Raw genomic sequence first — 20540 nt, 5'->3', positions numbered from 1 at the left:
AAGATTTTGGAATATTTCTATCTATCAAATGCAAAAAAAAGAACACACAGAGAATGGACGACCAGACTTATACCCAGAATAACTAACTGAGTTGTTTTGTTATAATAGATGCAGGAAAATCTTAATTTTAAGTTAAAAAATTGACTTGTTTGTGCTTTTGCTCCCTAATCTTTATCTTCTTTAATGTTTATTATATATTCAGACATAAGAACTATCAAATATATCACTCCTTCTCCGTCTCCAAAAATTTCAAAACTCGTGATCTTGAAAAAATGAAAACAAACAATACAAAAAAGATGTCATGTGGGCATTTCAAACTCCCTCATCTTTCCAAATTCTATCGTTACTACCACTACCAAAACACTCATTCAATTATCTTCCACCTTCAAACGGAACTTCAAGCATCATCTCTTATTAAGACAAACACTAAACATTTAAACAATGGTCACTGATTTAATTTATTTGTAAACGAGGTAACCTTGAAAAAACTCTTCAAATCCTTAAAAACAACCTAATCCAACCCAACTTACTTATGAACTCTTAATCCAATCTTGTATATATATATAAAAAGCTCATAACCAAGGTGTAATCCTTCACAAACATCTAATTAGTAATGGATTTTGATGATCCAAATATTGTTCATTAGTTGGTTGAGTCAATAAGTCAAAGAAAAACCAAGACTAAGTGGCTCAACCCGTGAGCGAGCCACCGGAGAGGTGAATGCGAAGGAATTTTTTCACCTATGCCCAAAATTAGGAGGTCGATATGTGTCTCTAAGGCGCTATAAGTCATGCCTTGGCTTTATATCAACCAGGTCAGTCCTGATATCAACTCTGCTCAGAGTCTTGAAATAATAAAAGGGCCTACAGAAATTAGCTCTGCCTTTAAGCCCGTTTAGCCTCAGGGCGAATCCAAGTCTCGGTTTAATTCGTGTAAGTCTTAACCCAACCGAAGGTTCGTGGAAAATAAGTTCATAAAATCTAAAAAATTGGAGAACCGTGGATGACAAGCACACGTTGGAGAACTGTGAATGATAACCTAAAAGCAAATTTAAACATCGTCAAATTTTTTTAGAAGAAGGACCGACTCCAGAAAAATCTTTTACATTCGACGCTTCAAACCACATACCATGATTCAATGTTGAATCTACCTCTTACGTTCGAAACTACTTCGAATTGACCATGTCCGCAGAGGAAGATTGAGGTGCAGAAGTCGTATGCTTGAGGGAAGACAAGAAACGTAAATTTGAAAACTAGTCGCTCATACAATTCACTTTGTGGAAGTTCCTGGAAGAGATGGAACAAATAAACAAGTTAAAGGAAACAAATAGTAAAAGAGAATCAGTACTCAAATCCCTATCACGAAACTTGTTCGTTATCCCAGAAGGGACCTCAATTCACTTCACGGCAGGCAACAAACATTCTTGAAGCCAAGGAAATAGACCGACCTCCAAGAGGATACGAAGGCATTAAAGTCGTGGCCGAGGAAGAAGGGGGAGAAAATCCCCCGTTTCTCGGGTAAGAGCTCGTCAAAACTCACCAAGAACGTCATGAAAAAAAAAAGAAACACCGCTGCAAGGGTTATGCATCACACATTCCTTCAACTTAGAGATACTCAGGTTGGAACGACCTAAGATTTCAAATGTACCACTTTGGAAACCTACGACGGCTCGGAGGACCCCCGGCGTCTTTTTACAAAAAATAGGCTTTGTTTGTGAAGTTATGAAGTCTCGTAATGGTTTAAGCAAAATATAGCGAAACCTCAAATGGCTTTTACCATAATATGTAAGGAGAGAAAACAAGAAGGGGAATGAGACAAAGGGAAAAACATAGATGGGGGAAGAAAGAGGGAAGAAAATAGAGAGGGAGAGGGGAGAAAGATATAGACTAGGAGAGAGAAACAAGTGTGAGTTTTTGGCAAAGGGAGAAACTTACTTGGTTACCACAAGCTACCCAAATCAAGTGAAAGTGTGTCGATGGTAATCAAACTTTTCACTCGATTTTCCAACTTTTTTTTCTTAGGAAAATTTGGTTTTCTCACTCTTTCAGTTGAACTCAACAACGAAAAAAAATTGATTTTCTCATACATATCAAACGGACCCTCAGGTGCTTATACAATTTTCCCAAAACTAGGTTTCCATAGTATATGACAGTGCGAGTGTTGTTATACACGTCAATAGCACTCGAGTCACCTAAAGTTATTCTGGGCGCCTATAGGACTTCCCGAGGCAAATGGCCCAGTGTTTTTTCTAGCCGACACCCACTGTTTGGCCGCCTCCAATGTTATTGTATAGATCCTTCTGGTAAACCTAGGTGGGGCAGTTTTCACCAGAGAAGAAGAAGAAGAAGAAGAAGATGACAGTTGAAGATAGTAACCCAATACCATTTTCCATGTAAGCTTTGTTTTATGTTTACATCATATGAATCTTGTATATATATTATGTCAGATTATTAAAACCCTTTTGGTGTACATGTGTGAAGGGATGATTATCTGAACTCCCTTTGTCCTGGATTATCTGCTGAAAGCAGCAGCAGAGTCAAAAGTCTTTCTATAAGGTATTTTAGATTATTTCCTGAACTGCTATAGCTAACCATCTTTCTATGTATTAAAACTACAATTTGTTAACCTTGTTGCTATAGGTCCTATCTTTCTCTGCCTCTGTGTGAACGATTCAACAAGTGTTTTGATGATTTACTAAATATTATAATTTTTATTCTCAGAATCGCTTACAAGTTACCCAGCTGATGCCGCTTTTGTGACTTGAAACTTTGACTAAATCTAAACCGTTGAGAGACGAATATCTTTCAAATCATAACCGCCACAACAGATGGGTAACTTCTGTATTGAACTTCACCGGTATTTTCCATGTGAATATGTGATTATCTTATCTTGGACATCTTAATATTACAATGCTTGACCTAGTTTTCCGCTCATAAATTCTTCACAGGAATCTCGGGTAAGTAGGTTCAGTGCACTTAAGCACCTTGCTACTGATTATTCGGAAGAAGATATTCTGAGGGTTATTCCGCAATATGCCGATTTAGTACAAGGCTTGTGGGTGTCCAAGTCCAGGACTCAACCGCTACCTGATGGTGTTACATGTTTAGCTAGAGACTACGCTCTTCTCTTATTTAGCGAGAACCCTGTAATACCCCAGAGAACACTAGACGATCATTCACAACTTTTTAGTGATTATGGTATGCATGTGCTACGTCAACTGGCTAGATACAGACCTGACCTTAATGATTGGAAGTTTATAGAGCCTACAGATTTAGCATTTATAAAAGACCATCCAGATATTGTTAAGGAGCAGGAACGATTTTGGGGAATCCGTAAAGTGAAGATCATGAAAAATCTACGCTGAAGTGGTCCCCCGCGAAATGTTGTAAGAAACCCTGGTAATAAGACGACGAACTCATGGGTCAGATAACTTGAAACCCCTAGTAGATATAATCATGCCTGTTCAATATGCCATCACCTTAAATTCATCTTTTATCTTTAGGTAATGTTTGAAAGGGAGATGCTAGAGTGCCCAGTTTTTAGCCCATTAAATTGCCCAGCTGATGTGGAATCACTAAAAGACAAGAATTTTTCAAAGTTTGACTACGGTGGGGACCGCTTTTATTTCTAAATAAGGAAAGTTGGGCATTTTAATGGGCAAAATTGCTGGGCACTCTATCATTTCCCTGTTTGAAATTTGTTTTTTGCTAAAGATATTATTGAAACTTTTTGGATTTGAAGGAATTATTTAGCCTATTTTATCGAAAAGAAATTGTTTATTTTAGTATAAATTCACATATTATCGAAATAAGCTTTTACCTAAAGATTTGTTTATGTTTAATTACATTTTGCAGATAGATTTAGCTTAGTTTTTTTAAACCTATTTTGATGCAGCTCCATCAATATCTTTGAACAGGCTACCAAACTATGGTTTTCTTAAACCTATTTTGATATGCCCTGGATACTAATCTATTTAGAAAGGAATTTGTATAGCTTCCACTTTTTAACACCTCGGAAGGAATTCGCTTTTAACACCTACTCCTAAGCCGACTTGTATATAATTTTATTTAAAACTTGAGCTCTCACAAGCATGTCCAACTGGTGTGTAATTTTGTTTAAAATATGAGCTCTCAGGGGCCTTGCACTTATTTTAGATGTTCTTCGAAGCGATGTGGGATTCACAATGAACCAATGATTCTAATAGCACTTGTGACAAATTTATAGCATCTCCCATTCAAAACTCAATCGTAGAAACCCTTAGTGTTATATGGGTTTTCTGGAGTTATTTATGAATAATTCTCTCTAAATAAAACTTAACTTAGATCTCAAAGATGGCGGGTTGAGGGTGGAGAAATAGACACCTTTTGAGGCCTTTCGGAAGCGCCTATAGAGGGGAGGTGCCTACAACCGTTTTTGTAGACGCCTAAGACACTCCCATGTATTAACTGTTAATTTACATTGATTTCTATATAGATGACAAATAAAGTTTATGTTCGTCGAGAAGTATTTTCATGTCCATCTCCCATTCTATTGTTTTGCATTTATTTGACGATGATGTTTCTAGTTTATATAACCAGTTATCTTTCTCTCTCATATTCACTTTTTTGTCTCTCAAACCCATTTCTCCCTCACTTTCTCTTTCTAAACAAACAGACGAAATTCTTGAATTTTTATCTTCATTTGTATTTCGATTGGGAAAGAGAGAGAGAGAGAGAGAGAAAAACATCATCTTCTCTAGTTTTGGGATTTTTATCTTCCCTCTCTAACCTTGTTGACCTGACCTCAATCCCGTTGGAAAACCTCGCCGGAGTTGTTTCTCCTTCAAGGTACATCTTCATCTTCTCTCTTTTACTTTTTTTCAATGTAACTTTTATCTTCCATCATCATCTTTTATCTTTTAGGGATATTTTCCAAATGTCCCCCTACTTTATGACCAGCTTCCCGCGTAGCCTCCTATTTTATAAGAAGATATCCAGATGGTCATCGTTAAATGTTCGTTAACTTTCTCTCCTCCATCTCATCACCTCTCTCTACCACATCATCTCTCTCGCCACCTCATCATCTTCTCCGGTAAGATCGTCGGTCGGTCAAAATTTCTGGTGTCCTTTATACCTAATTTTTTTTCTCTCCGCCTCTCTCTTCTCCGACGCCCTTCAAACATTAAAAAAAATATTTTATCTCTCTCTAAACACTCCGGCGAAGGGGTTTCCCTTGGCCGGATGTCTGTCGAACCAGATTTGGTGAACCGGACCTCCGCCGAAGGGAAACCCCTTCGCCGGAGTGTTTAGAGAGGGAGAGAGAGAGGGGAGAGAAAATTTTCGGTCGACGACCTTCGCCGGAGAAGAGAGGAGTGAGGTGGAGAGAGAGAGAGAAAGAAAAAAAAGATTAAGTATGAAGATCGTCGAAAATTTTGACCGACCGACGACTATATCGGAGACGATGATGAAGTGGCGAGAGAGATGACTTGGCAAAGAGAGGTGATGAGATGGAGGAGAGAGAGTTAACGGACATTTAATGGTAAAGGAAAAAAGGAGCCATCTGGGTATTTTTTATAGAGTGGGGGGCTACGCGGGAAGCTAGTCATAAACTAGGGGGCATTTGGAATGTAACCCTATCTTCCATTATCATCTTTTATCTTCTTTAATGGAGGTTGAAATAAGCTTCAAGTTTGGTTTTATGATGTTTGCATAGTATTTTAGAGAGATACATATACAAATTTTACATCTAGTTATTTGAAGCTCCATTAATGATGTTATTCTTGGTGTTTCATTATTTTATGAGGATCAATGTTCTTATGAAGTTTCTTGGTTTTACTTCTACACTATATAATTTCTTAACGAAGTTTCAAAGGTTACAAAGTATTGTCTTTTTCAAAGATAACAAAAAGTACATTTTTTTTATCTTGCTTTCGTGTTTTTCTCTCATCATTTTTTGTTTGCAACGTTTTTGTTAAAAGATCGAAAAAGAACTACTGTTGTGAGTGATGATAAACAAGATGTTCAGACGTTGACTAACGTCAAGAAATCAAGAATATACCAAAAGTCTAACGGGTCAACCCGGCTTAAGGCAGCAGGATTGTTGGACCTTGAACGCTCTGCCACCTACGCCTAGAACTGGGAGGTCGGCCAGGATCAGCTAAGAGGTATCTGTCTTGTTTCGTCTATGACACGATTAGATCAGCCCTGGAATCTCTAAAAGAATGAGGGGGTCCATGTAGCTAAGTCGATACCTCACGCCCTTAACTGGGGAGGCAGAAGTACGTCGCAGGCTTACCGACTCAATCTTGAAATCTCCCTAAAAGATCTCAGTCGGTCAAATATCTTAAGTGTTTAAGCAAGCTTGGACTTCAAGAGTCTCAGAGGAGGAAACATCTTCTAGAAGATTTGTCACCTCGACAGGATATCTACGAAGTATCCTTGAACTTAAGAACTTCTATTTATCCTAGATATGAGATAATCTATAAGGAAAATCCTAACCACGAACAATGGAAAACTTCCTCAAACGGTGGATCACAACCGCCTCATCTACACCGTCTAATCACAGTCGGTCTAATTCAGCTTCTAAAAGGGTCGTCTTCCACAAGACACGAGCACTTTTCACTAAGTAACTCATACTCACCCCCAAATGGTTAACCAATGTTCAATCTTTTACTGCAAATAGCAATCTGACTGTCTTGAGCGTCGGAGCGGTTTCCAAATCTTTTGCAGGTTTTTCCCAAGTTTTTAAGGAGTAAGGACCACGGAAAGAGAAGCAGGAGTAAGGAGCAGAAGCAGAGAGCATCTCATTCAAACCAGACAGAATACTCTATCATAACGGACGTTGTCATGCATCAAATCCCAGTTTTTTGTTGATTTGACGGAAGGCCAAATTTCGACATCAACAATTGGCTCTAAAAGGAGGGCAGAACTCCAGCAAGTGTAAGAAAGAGAATTATACATATGTATACTATAGGAATTAAAAGTATTTGTAAGCATATTACCAAATTGTTGTGAAAACTAAGGAAATTAGATAGATTAGAGAAGAGAAAAAACTAATATAGACTAAGAACACCATATAATCTACATAAAGATTGTAGTGAAATATGCTACTAAATTGTTGTGTCCATTACATTGGGTTAGAACCCCTTTTATAGACTCTACAAAGTGAAATACATTCATGGACATTTTCACCAGGGGTTAAATGCATACACATGAATATGGCTTTAAGATATAGGTTACTGATTATTTAGTGTAGATGTTATAACTTATAGTTGTGGAAGACAAAGCATCACAACATATTTTATATTTCAGAGTCTTCATAAGCTAACAAATTATATAACGAACCCAATACTATAAATTTAGAACTGTCAAATAATAGAATGAACCCAATTTTACGAATCTTATAACTCAAATTGTTCGTTTATGTGAAATATGACAAAGTTCGGGTAACCTTTTATGTTCCAATTCATTCCAAAATTAATCCAAATATGACATTCAAGCAATAAAATAATTAAGCAGCACCCCGTCTATATAGGGACACCCCGAAATAGTCCATAATATCCTAAACATGTTCCTCAAGATAAATCATTCCAAGAAATTGAATAATACCCATCTAAATAGCTCCAAATTACGAACCCAATGAAAAGTTGACACAACTATATATTATTCGAAATAACTATCATAAAACCATCCAATTTGGATGAAATAGAAAATTCTAAACTGCTAAATATATAAAATGAGTCGTATATGATTACCTAAAAGAGGTTTCGTCGAATTCCGACCAAAACTCGCGAAGAAATCTGACGGAAGAAACTCAAAAACCCTTCACGGTTAAAAACCCACTTCAATTTTCAAGGTTCTATTGTCTTTCAAATTAATTGGGAAAACATGATAAAATGGGGTTTAAGTGGTGGCCATTGAGTGTTGACGTGTAAGCAAGAAAGGGATTTGGTTTTTTTTAGAGTTAAACCAGAATTTCATTCACGGTTTATCGTACGCTTTTTAAGAAGGTTCTATATCTCCAGACATGATTCAATTCCTTGTAGCTGAATTTTTTTAGACACTTTATCGAACACCTTTTGAGCAGATTCCATATCACCAATTCGAGCGTAAAAATTGATCACATGGGTGTTAGATAATACTAAATTCACACATAATCTATTATTAATGATTTGCAAGTGAATTTTTAAGCATCTTCTGAGTTGGAACTACTTTATTGTCGCCTATAATGAGATTCTCGGAAGTTTCAGGGACTTGAAAGGAAACCACTAACCATATTTCTATTTGATTCAAATTAGGGTTTTGGTTTTTAGTATCACTGAACTATCTTACACTTTCCTGATGAAATCAACTTGCCTTTCATCACTGTTGATGCATCTTGTGAAAAACATTTGAACATCACGTTGACGAAGAAGATGATGGCAACAAAAATCTCACAAAGCTGGTGATGATGATGGTGATCAAAACTCAGATGAAGAAGGAAAAAGAAGCATGGAAGGAGAAGAAGAAGCATGGAGACGAATCATGATTTATAACTTGTATCAATGATTTCGAAGATGTTGATTTAATCAATATTAGGTTTAGAATGTTTTTGTTGATTGAAGTTAAAGAAGAACAGAGAAGAAGAAGAAACGCGGTGAAGAAAAGGGGGGAAAAACTCTAAATGGGTTTTTTTAGAGAAATAGGGGGGAGTTTTGTGGGTGAGGGTTATTTAGGAAAGAAAAATAAATAAAAATGACCTGATTGCTAATTACTCATATTATCTTTAACTCTATGCATCTTTACCAATAATATTTTGACAACTCTTAGTTAATAGTAAAAGGTGTAGGTTTTTCTAACTATTATGAAATCTTTTGTGATAAGTAGTCATTTCCTATGACTACCTTCATTAGTTATCTTATGACTCCTAATTTTTTTCTTTCTTTTTCCTCCCACAACCAACCAGGAAGAAACTATAGGCACTTATTAATTTGATAAAGAACTAAATTGTCGGATACGAAACGATAACCAAACCATATCCGATCTTTTCCATGTGACCAGTGAAAATGTGTGTTTTCTCAAAATCTGTTTGATGAGTCGTCTGAATCAACCGAAAGAAATATACAAAATCAAATCCAAAAGTAAACCACTATCTCTGCTCGACGCTCTAACTCGTTCGATTCTTTGACTTAGAGATCTGGGTGCTAGACCTAATTCCTTGCAAGTTCAATTGATATGTCCTATTGTATTTTTTGTGTTTTTTTGTAGGCAGTTTCGGATGCATCAATTAATATTAAAATCATAAGTTTATCTATTTATAATTCTCTTGGTAACGTTTTCGTATATTGTCCCTCAAAAAATCAAGGAAAATTGGTAGGAGACCGCAAGTTCCTCATTATTGTTTATAGACCATTTGAAGTTATCAAGGATTGATTTGGCTTCACTTTCTTCACTACTGCGTGCCCTGATTTGGCTTCAATTTCTTCGATATTGCGTGCCTGAGGGTTTTGAATTGAGCTTAATATAAGATAAGCCTGACTGTCATGTAGTAATATCCTTACACTGATAAGTTCTGCAATCGATTTGGAAGAAGCATTCATGTTTTCCTTGGAGATTTTTCTTTATCCCCCAAAGCGGCAGCCATATATTGATATACCTCAATGTGACCTCCCAGCAAGAACGAGGGCTATAAGAAGGAAATTGGTTGGAGACCTAATAAAGTCATAGGTTAATGAGATTCCGCCCATCGTGAACAGGAAATTAGGCGCAGGTCCAAAGAATCGGTTAGTGTACTATTTTCTGACAATTTTCCTTTCCAGCAGTACATTTTATTTTTATTTGCTTTTTCTTCCTCCTTTACCCTTGCACTGTACATTGACAACCAAACCTTCATTTTTCCTTATTTTTCTCTATAGTTTCTTCATCATATCTCTCTCTAAAATTTACAGAAATTTTATTTGTTCTCTCTCTACACTTTTATCTATAAATCAATCAAACAAAGATTAATAGAGTTTTAAGAAAAAATATGAATGATTCATCATCAAAATAACATGAATTATTTCCTGAACACAATCTGGTTTTTTTTCTTGAACAAATTTGGGTTTCTTTTCTTGAAAATATCTGAAGGTTTTGTAATAGATACCTATTATAAATTTTCGATTCTAAGATAATGAAGATCGAAGTATTAGCTTATTTCGAAATGTGTAGTACATAAATTTCAGTAAAGTAGTTTAAGTTTTGGAAGGAATGTATAGGAAATTTTATTATGTATTGTACCTCTCTTCTCTAACCGACAATATGGGAACTCTTACCGTCCTACTTGGATGAAATTATAACAGAAACATGGGTTAATTTCTGTTTAACCCCCTGGGTGTGACTAACAAACCTGGTCTATTAGTATTTATTTATGGTCGAAGCTTTGGAGAATAAAGAAAAATCTACAAGGAATAAAAAGTTCTACAAAATTAGTCGACTGAGATTGAATTTTTTTTTGTTTCTATTTGTTGTTATAGGGCTTTGTTTGAGTTAAAAGAAACTCCAATGCAAAATTCAATTTCAGAAACTCGGAGTGCCACTTCTTTTAAATGCAAAACTCAATTAAAATCTCAAAAGTGACGTGTCGAGGTTGGAATAGAGATATCTCAGGAGGACACTCTATTTGTGGAGTGTCCTCTTGAGATATCTAAGTGCCAAGTCATCAATAGAAAAATTGAAACCTAAATAAAATAATAATGGACCCAGATTCAATAAAACAATAATGGACCCAGATTCACTGCAGCCCTATCAACACTAGGTTTTCTCTCCCTCTCCGTAGTTCTTTCAACAACAAAAATTCTCTCCGTAGTTTCTCTCCCTACCTGTTGGTAATTTCGAATTCTGCATGGCTGGTTTCTTATCTCTCTATCTTCTCCGTCCAGTCCCCTAAATCTAATAACCCTAATGATTGTAAAAGGATACTAATGAATGGTAGAAGGTGTGCAGAAGAACTTAAAACAAAAACTATATTAGGTAGAGTTCCGTTTTTGAATTCAGAGTTACATTAGATATCTTCTTCTTTTTTGTTGAAAATCTCTATTTGTTTTTACAAGTTCTCTCTCTAAATTCAAAAAGCAAAGACCTATCTTATTAATGAATTACATAGAGTATGAATAAATTAGAGTTAATTCCTATATGGCCCCCTACTTTGTGACCAGCTTCCTTTATGGCCCCCTTTTTTTCGTAAATTCAAATATGACCCCCTATTTTCAAGTAAATGTCATTACTACCCTTCTTAATTTTAAATTTAAAACATTTAAAAAACATTATTTCCACCTCACCCCTCTCTCTCTCTCTCTCTCTCTCTCCACCTCATCTCTCTCTACAACTCACCCATCTCTCTCTCCAATTCACCTCTCTATCTTTCCAACTCACCTCTCTCTCTTCCAACTCACCTCTCTCTCTTCCAACTCACCTCTCTCTCTCTCTCCAACTCACCTTCATCTTCCCCGATTAAGGTCGCCGGCCGGAAAATTTTCCTGCCGGCGACCTCAAAAAGAAAAAAATAAAAAAAAATTTCCTCTCATCTCTCTCTCACTCTAAAAACTCCGGCGAAGGGGGTTTCCCTTCGCCGGAGCCGTGAACAGACCGATCTGGTCTGATCGTGAACAGACCGATCTGGTCTGTTCATGGCTCCGGCGAAGGGAAACCCCCTTCGCCGGAGTTTTTAGAGAGAGAGAGAGATGAGAGGAAATTTTTCTTTTTTTTCTTTTTGGAGGTCGCCGGCCGGAAAATTTTCCGGCCGGCGACCTTAATCGGGGAAGATGAAGGTGAGCTGGAGAGAGAGAGAGAGGTGAGTTGGAAGAGAGAGAGGTGAGTTGGAAGAGAAAGAGGTGAGTTGGAAGAGAAAGAGGTGAGTTGGAGAGAGAGAGATGGGTGAGTTGTAGAGAGAGATGGGTGAGTTGTAGAGAGAGATGAGGTGGAGAGAGAGAGAGGGGTGAGGTGGAAATAATGTGTTTTAAATGTTTTAAATTTAAAATTAAGAAGGGTATTAATGACATTTACTTGAAAATAGGGGGTCATATTTGAATTTACGAAAAAAAGGGGGCCATAAAGGAAGCTGGTCACAAAGTAGGGGGCCATATAGGAATTAACTCAATAAATTAACAAGAACAGTGACTTGAAAGGATCCATTAATGAATTGTAAACAAAATCATGAGCAAAATTTTGAAAAAACTCGAGTGATCCACTTGCTACAAGTTTCTAAACAAATTTAATTGAACTCTTTATACAGTCTCCCTCCACAATTGTCAACCAAAACGAAACTAAAATTGGTTTTGGCAGGGAACATATTCGTTGAAATTATTGGAATTTTTAGAATTTTTAAATTAAAAAAGGTAATGCCGCGTAAGCATTTTTTTGAGTTTTAGAGTGTTGCATTGGAGAAGTCTTTCAAAAAGGGATCTCAATCTTGCCAAATAGGAAAGAGAAAAATTAGAGATTGACTTTTGAAACTCGACACATAAGATTTTTAGAGTTTCTTTTGAGTTTTACATTATAGATGCTCTCACAGGATTTCCATTAGAGATCGCCTGGATATTTTGCTTCTCATTCGACGGTGACATGGGTGACATGTATGTCCCACTATTGCACAGAATAGGGTCTACAACTTGTTGTTTCAAAGAAAAAGGAGGAATATACAATTCCTTTTTTTTTTTTTCGTTGAAGGGGAATATAACAATTCCTAGAGTACAGAATCATTTAGGAAATCATGAATTATCCTGCTGCAATTAGGGTTGACATTTCTCGTACTCTGTTGCTGAGATTTTTCATCTTCTTCGTTTCACTCTCTGGAAAGGATGGAGATGGTTGAGTATTTGTTTCTCTACAAAATTGATGCATCAAAATATTGGAAGCATAACATTTGGTGGAAATCCAAGATCTCCAAATAAAATTCCCAAACTATTAAAAGGTGAACTTGACTTCATCAATATATTCAGCAAGTACACACAAGAATTGGAAAACCATTTGGTTTAACTTACCTAAAACAAACCCACAATCTTTATATGCATTCATCAAAACCCATTTGTGGTTACAGAGAAAATTAGGCATGGTGTAGTATGAAGCAATGGTGTGATGAAAACATTTTTGAGAGGATATCCACTTGAAGAAAGAGAGTATTGAAGGTGGGTCAAAATAGAAATTTTTTGGTAATCAAATCAATAATATGACGAGCTGTAAAAGAAGGGATGAGTTTCCTGAGTGATGAATCAATAGGTTTTAATAGATTTGCTTGGGAAATGGTTGTGAGAATTAGGTCGTCGTGTTGGTGCCGATAACGTAGGAGGATGATGATGACAATGGTGGTGGGTAAACCAGGTGGAGTAGAGAACTGGTGGTGGGGTAAAAAATGTGTATTAAACAGAATTATGTTAGAAATATCAATACTGGTCATTTAGAAAGAAGAACCTCAATTGAAACTTAAAAGACATAATCTCAAGAGTTTCTCTCATAGGAGATGCACTAGTATATAATTCCAAATTTTTAAAGACAAAAGAGAAGGAATGAAATCAGACCCATCTTTTGTTAGTTCTACTTAAACTTGACATAACTAGCCATTTTCCAAGCTAGATTAACTCAATTCATACACTTACTACAAATCTAAAGCAATTTTCCGTTCTCACCAAACCCTAATGTACATTAAAAGGAAATTAAAGGAAAGGTAAAAGGGGTCCGATCATGGCTGATGAGTTCATAACATATCGAGAAGAGATAAACTGAAGCTAGCCATCGTACTCGCCTTGCGAGAATTTGTCTTCTGGGTAATAGACTGCCTCCACTTCATTCCCGCCAAATTTTCGTCCATTCATTCCCGCCCGAGCCTTTGAAGCACCATCCGTATCGGCGTACTCCAAAAACACCTGCATAATAGATGGTTTATGAATTTAATACCCCGACCTTTGAGTAGTTCAACCATGAAGCAAGCAATTATGCAGTTAAGTTGGTTTTCAGACTCGTTGGAGGTAGAATTCTCAGTTGAATAGGAGAATAAAGATATAACCTTAGTTACTCGAACCGTCTCAAGCATAACAAAAAGAGTAACTTCAAACGTGGCAAAGGTAAAAGTATATTTAATTATGTGGAAAAATCAAGAAAGGGAAGAGTGCAGATCGAACTAACCTTGCCAACTCCTGGAGTTGGTTCTCCATTGGGCATTGGACGAGGAATCACAACACTCACCAATGAACCTACAAAAAGTTCTTAATGTCAAATAAATTTGGTAAGGTGGAAAAAGGGTTGCTTTAGATCAAGATGTATAAAAAAGTTAGATAAATCTTGGAGCGAAACTCAAGCTAGATCAAGATGTGGCATAGTAAGACGAGAAGCTAAGAAATTGCAAACAAACTTCTTTTGAACTTAAGAAATATTTGCAATCATATAAGCTAACGCAACCTAAGTGTGTTGTATTAACAGTAGTAAGAATGGTGAAGTAAATTAATGAAGGAAATAATAAGACAATGGAGAAGAGAGAACACGTTATGAAGCAGAGGGGAGTAATTATATTAGGCATTTCAAGTATTTACCGAATCTTTCACCTTCCCCTCTCATGTCTTCAATTATGTCTTCATACTCTTCATCATCTTTGAGTTCATCTGCACCAACAACCTGACTTAAGCACACTACCTTCGTGGCGATAGGTAGAGCACTAGCTTGTAAGACAAGCCTCTGCAAAACAATAATAACCACAAATGCAAAATGAGAAGCTATTGACAATTAAACTTTCACCAGTAAGTGGTAAATTCAGCTTTACTCTTTGAATAAAAAAAGAAGACGGGTTAATCTGACCCATGAAAGAGAGAAGCTAATAAATCAAATCCACGTTGGGCATCACTGACAAGGGTACCATGGGCAAAGAGTGGCCGATCTGAAACTAGCATGGACAGGAAAAAGACAAGTGGGTGATCAAATAGCTGCTAAACAAAAATACCCATGTAGTATTTTAATGTGTTTGCGCATATGTAGTGCCTCCACAATATATTTCCACTCATAACCAAAAATGTTCGCTTGTGTTAGTGAAAGCTATAGCCCTGGCTAGAATTGGAGAAAAGAGGTCATTAAGAAAACTACTCTCTTCCCTAGGTTGTAAAAATGATGAATCAGTTGGATTTTTGGAAAGGGTGGGATACCATCTCTCTGACAAAATCACAAAACCCTTCGACAATATGATGTGAGGTTCCAACTGCTTATAACTTCCAGATAACTAAGAACTACATGAGTAAATATATAAAAGCACTGGTGCTTCTATTGAAAGAGCAGTAGAACATCTGTTAATTCAATAAAGCTGAAAGGGTACTTTAGTTAATGTTTTATTGGGAACTTGAATTAGGTAAGTGTTTTCTTTCAATTCAAGAATCTAGGATGAAGAACATGAATTGTAACCGTACTACCAAGTTTATTCACCACAACTACCTAATGAAAATTGTTTCATACCTGCAATGCCACCTGTTGTTGTGCCTGTAACAATATATTCTCCTGTTCTGGTTTAGGTTGAATTGTCCCCTGGTTAGCTCGCCTAACAGTTAACGTTTTATCTCCCATTTTAATTCCATTTAGAGCTGCACACGCAATGTCTGTAACCGATATGTCCTGGTAAACACAAAAGGCATAGCCCTTGGAGTTCCCTGTTTCTCTATCCTTGACTAGATCAAAACCTTTAAGAGGCCCGAAAGATTCTAAGAGCTCCCTTATTTGAACTTCCGTGAAGTAGTATGGAACTCCACCCACAAAGATCCGATCAGGTCCCTCAAGACCAGCAGCAGAACCTGGTGTTAGCCCCACAGCTGCAAGATTCAGATTCGGATTGGGTTGACTTGGTCCAAGTGCTGCAGCAAGAGAAGGGTTGTAATCACTAGGCCTCCTAACCTTAACAGGTGCTCCCTGATTAAAATTCAAGGATTAAGAGATGTAGTAATGATATGAATATAGAAAACTCAACATATGCAAAAAAAAAAAAAAAAAAATTGGAATGAAAAACATTATTAGATAATTTGAGCAGATAAAGAAAAAAATTAGTACTTCACAATCATAGTTATTTCGAATTTTAGGCCTCTATATTTGTGTCGCTGAGAACTAGCAAACCTTTAACCTTTCCCAACTTACAAGGGATACATCGTTGTTCAGTTGTTTTTCTCCAGAAATACAAACATTTCTCTGTTATAACTGACAAATCAATCGCTCCTATAAGAAAGACTAGCTACCTTAAGCGTGACAGTATCACACGCCACTGCTCAGGCCTTTCTCAAAGATGGCAGAGCAGATCTTTTCTCGAAGAACAGGAGTGCCAAACACTCCCCATTATAATTATATACAGAAAGTCAAGCATGTACAACAAACCTCAAAAATGATACCATCCAAAGCCATTGCATTACTGGCTTCCTCTACAGATCTCATCTCCACAAAAGCAAACTTCTTTTCGTGGTTTATGTATACATTAACGACGGCATCACCTGCAAAAATGTGAACATTCAAATTCAGTAAGCAGATGGATTGTTTTTGTAACATTAAAACACAAGTGTGAACTTTAACTGACCTGGGCCGGCGGTGTTTCCTCCAATTGCTGACATAACCTGGCTGAAGTAGGTTGCTACTGACTGCAGTGAACGGCACAACAAATGATGTATCAGTCATAAGACATTATAAATCCAAGAAAACTCTTTACGGAATGACGTGGAACCATTAACATGAGATGCAAAAGAACATTGATAGGAAACGAAACGAGTAAACAACACCAACTACATATGCCAGAAGAAATGCTAAGTATCAAGAGACACTTATTACCTCACGAAAGTAAATCAATACAACAATAATAACATAGATTGGAAGTGTGAACAATCCTTTGCCGGGGTGGTAACCAACTAACCAAGTTGGTTATCACCATCTATGTCTCGGGTTAGAGACATGAATTCTTACCCATTTGCCTTTCAAAAAAAACATAGATTGACAGTCAAGAGTTATAACCTGTTCATTGGCTGCAGGAGAAAGGCCACCAACATAAACCCGCCTAGCATGTCGCGTAGCCTAAAAGTACCAAAACAAAAGGCACGTCAGAGGTTAAAACTAACATCTCAAAATTAGGTAGAAAGTTTAGGGTACTAGAAATCAGCTGAATTTGACAAACCTGTTGAGTCATAGCCTGAACTGGCATTACAGGAAGGTTCCCAAACTGTGAATGCCAAGGATAAAAATCATATTCAAATATATCAAAGACTTCACAAATGCAAGAGAAAGCAAATAGATGACATACCTGTCCAGGCGCTAACGAGAACATGTTCGGAAACATTCCAGGAATAGCTGGAGGAGTCCCCATCATTTGACCTGCAGAATTTAGTTAGTTAACTTATAAACACAAAAATCATGCCATCATCCTACTATCATGATTATTTATTATCAAAAGAAGGCACTACCTTGATTGACATTAAATCATTGATTAAGCATTTCCTAGCCTCTGAGAATAAATCTTAAATAGATCAAAGGAATACGTCATTTTTCAAGTACTAGAAGAAATATCTGTAAAACTACCAAAAGAAGACAATAGTTGTAGGTTGAAGACGAACAAGATCCATCAAACCGGTGCACCGGTCCCTTCTTGTACATAAAAGCTACAGTAGTCTGCTCACACCCATTGGCAGCTCAGTGGGATAAGTAGCCCAATATTGCCTTCTTACAACAACATACAGACACAAAACAAAGAAACAACCACCAAAAACAAGAACAACCAAAAAGGCTCTCAGTCTCGGAATTAATTGGCTAAGTAATAATATTAAAGAATAGATATACTCATATAGGCAGTGCAGAGGTTAATGCTTATACTGAAAGAACAAACTAGTATGGCTTACCATGCAACCCGATACGAACTTTCCAAGCTAAGCATAAGCACAAGAGGGGGAAATAGTATTAACAAAAAAAAAGATATGCATATCAAAGAAGAGTATCTACCTGCGGTTGCTGCAGCACCAGCTAACATTGCAGATCCAGGAGGTGCCATGTCAAACCCACTTACCCTTTTACTGCAAAATAATAGAGATCATACCATCATTTGAGACAGGATATAATACATAGGCAAAATATGACATTTTTAAGTGACATCACCTGTTAAAACTATAATTTAAAAGAATTACTTGTATGTATTAGGAAAAATTACCTTTTAGACCGTGACCGAGAACGAGATCTTGATCTATGGTCGGATTTACCCCTTGAGCGAGATCGAGACCTACGCCTATGTCGCCTCTCTGTATCTCTGTCTCTATCATAATCTCTACTACGCCTGAAAATATCAATGGTTAAAAAATATCATTTGCTTAAATTAGCACTAATCAGGGTCAACCTTTGAAAATTCTTCCGTCTTAAGTTACTATTCTGGGAAAGAAATTGAAGTAGACGCTAAAACACCAAACAGCCGACCAATAGTAAAATCGAAAAATAGTTACAAGATGGTCGGGGCAGTGGTGAAAAGATTGAAAATACATAAACCATGCAAACAGAAAAAATTTCGATGGGGATGCATATATAGATGTTGTTACTTTTTACGTTGCATAAACTTAATAAATGCATTTACATTGTGTTTTCTCTGTCGATGTTTACACCTCAAGGTCAAAACAAACCAAATCGCCTTAAGGCGCTACTCGAGGGAAACACATCTCTTAGAAAATGTAGTACAGCTAAGTCATACATTATAGACGCGACAGTAGAATTGAGTCTAATTTTTACCTGTCATAGTCTCTACTTCGGTGATGATCATCAACGTCTCTGTCTCGTCTACGGTCCCTTCTCTCAGTTCGATCTCTATGGTTGTCTCTATGAGAGCGTTCACCATCTCTATCCCGCTCCCTTTCTCTATCCTTATCCTTGTCTTTATCCCTCCCCTTATCTTTCTCTCTTTCTATGCTTTTTGAGGAGCCTCTTTCACGAGAACCACGCTGAATGATGTAGAAAAATTAGTGGATCAATGTGTAAATCATAATAATGAAAGAGGTGCTAATGCAATGTGTCATCAATACTCATCATAAAAAACAACAACGACGACGAGATATCCAGTGCTTAGTCTAAGAGTTTCGTATAAGGCCATGTAGGCACAGGAACAGGTACCACCTAACACGTTGATATAGCTTCACCATGTGTATAAACATGTGGTGTGAGTGTGATATGGCAGAAAGTCATCAACCCGTGGCAAAAGTAGGTCGTTGCTTGTCTGGCGCACGCAACACGTCACAAAACGAAATGACCCCTTTTTCCACATATTCCCAAAATTTTTTACTCCTTATTTATGTTTTTTTCTAAATTTAATGTGTTGGTTGTCGTTTGTTTTTTCCCAAATCTGAAATCCGAATTTGTAATATGTGTAATTTCAGTTATTTTGCATGCTTTTATCTTACGATCTTGAAACAAGTATTTGTATGTAATACATATATTGTCAGCTTATAAAGCAAGTCTGAATTTGATAAAGAATAGTAGGTCCGAATTTATTAGCGAAGAATATATAAGTATACATGTAAAATACACATAAATTAGTTCAGACTTTGGGGAAAAACAAACAGCATGTCTTAAAAAACAGTTTATATCATTATAATCTCAAAATATCCAAGGTTTTCAATAATTTTTAATATACGTACAAAGAACACATGAAAAACAAAAATTGTGTAACACAGCAAGAATTTACCCTTGCCGAAAAAAATACCAGTGTCTGATTTCGCGACGTAATTAGTCGAAAAACTTCAAACTAGGGTTACTATTCTCCTGTCTACAACAAATTCAATTTTTCTAAGGTGAACACACAAAAGTTTCAATCAATCGACTACAATGAACCATGGGATGACTCAATCAAACTACTGAAAAATCGTTTCTTCCTGTAACTAATCGCTAATCTTTTATTCGAATTATTTGAATAACAAGAATAAGAAAGAAATAGAGAAATAAAGATTAGTTACGTGAGATTTGGAATCAGTGAAGTCGGCTTCTCCGCCACCATGATTTCCACCTTTAGTTTGAGGCGAAGAACTGTGATCATATCCTTCTACGCCATTACCTTCAAAACTTCCACCGTAATCCGTCATCTTCTCTCTCTCTCTCTCTCTCTCTCTTCTCTCAGTCTTGAAAAATCGAGGTGATACAGCAGTTTTAGGGCTTACGAAAGAAATTCCCAGTCATTAATATAGTAGAAGACATACCGTAGATAAATACTGGGGGCAACGATGTCAAACGGGCCCGAGAAAATGGGCCGACCACAGGCCGCAATCGTGTTCGTTGTTCAAGAGTGCTTTTTCTTTTGAGTTATTTCCTTTTTGGCCCCCTACTTTGTGAGCAGCTTCCTTTTTCGCCCCCAATTTTTCGTAAATTCAAATTTAGCTCTCTTTTTTTAACTCCGTCAATTAACTTGAATCAAGATACCATAACTACTCTTCTTATAAATATATTTTCAAAATAAAATTAATTAAAAGAACTTGAAGCCACCTCATCTCACCCACCTCACCTTCATCTCACATGTCCCTCCACCTCACATCTCTCTCAACAACACATCTCCCTCCACCTCAACTTTCTGGCGGGCGACTTTCA

The 20540-nt window shown here is 36.8% G+C and overlaps 1 protein-coding gene across 2 annotated transcripts; it reads right to left on the bottom strand.

The window, feature by feature from the left end:
* Positions 1-13385: 13385 nt before the first annotated feature.
* LOC147537575 (splicing factor U2af large subunit B-like) lies at positions 13386-20236 on the bottom strand. 2 transcript variants are annotated; one of them, XR_015224826.1, is made up of 14 exons: positions 19916-20198; positions 18699-18907; positions 18133-18255; positions 17928-17998; positions 17236-17306; positions 17110-17154; positions 16950-17009; positions 16522-16582; positions 16326-16438; positions 15423-15869; positions 14778-14862; positions 14516-14657; positions 14112-14179; positions 13386-13852 (listed from the first exon to the last, which is right to left on the bottom strand). XR_015224826.1 is itself a non-coding variant. In XM_086638735.1 (13 exons), the coding sequence occupies exons 1-13, from the start codon at positions 20039-20041 to the stop codon at positions 13715-13717; spliced, it is 1674 nt and encodes a 557-aa protein (XP_086494861.1). In that variant the 5' UTR covers positions 20042-20236; the 3' UTR covers positions 13386-13714. The 2 variants fall into 2 exon arrangements, 1 of the variants encoding a protein (XP_086494861.1); XM_086638735.1 differs by lacking the exon at positions 14778-14862 and having other exon boundaries at positions 19916-20236.
* Between the last annotated feature and the right edge of the window lie 304 nt (positions 20237-20540).

Source organism: Eschscholzia californica, unplaced genomic scaffold, assembly GCF_041429995.1.
Source record: "Eschscholzia californica isolate CP2 unplaced genomic scaffold, dmEscCali1.0.p SCAF_5, whole genome shotgun sequence".
Classification (NCBI taxonomy): Eukaryota; Viridiplantae; Streptophyta; class Magnoliopsida; order Ranunculales; family Papaveraceae; genus Eschscholzia; species Eschscholzia californica.
Note: the sequence above shows the minus strand (reverse complement) of the source record. Positions and strands in the feature narration are given on the sequence as shown.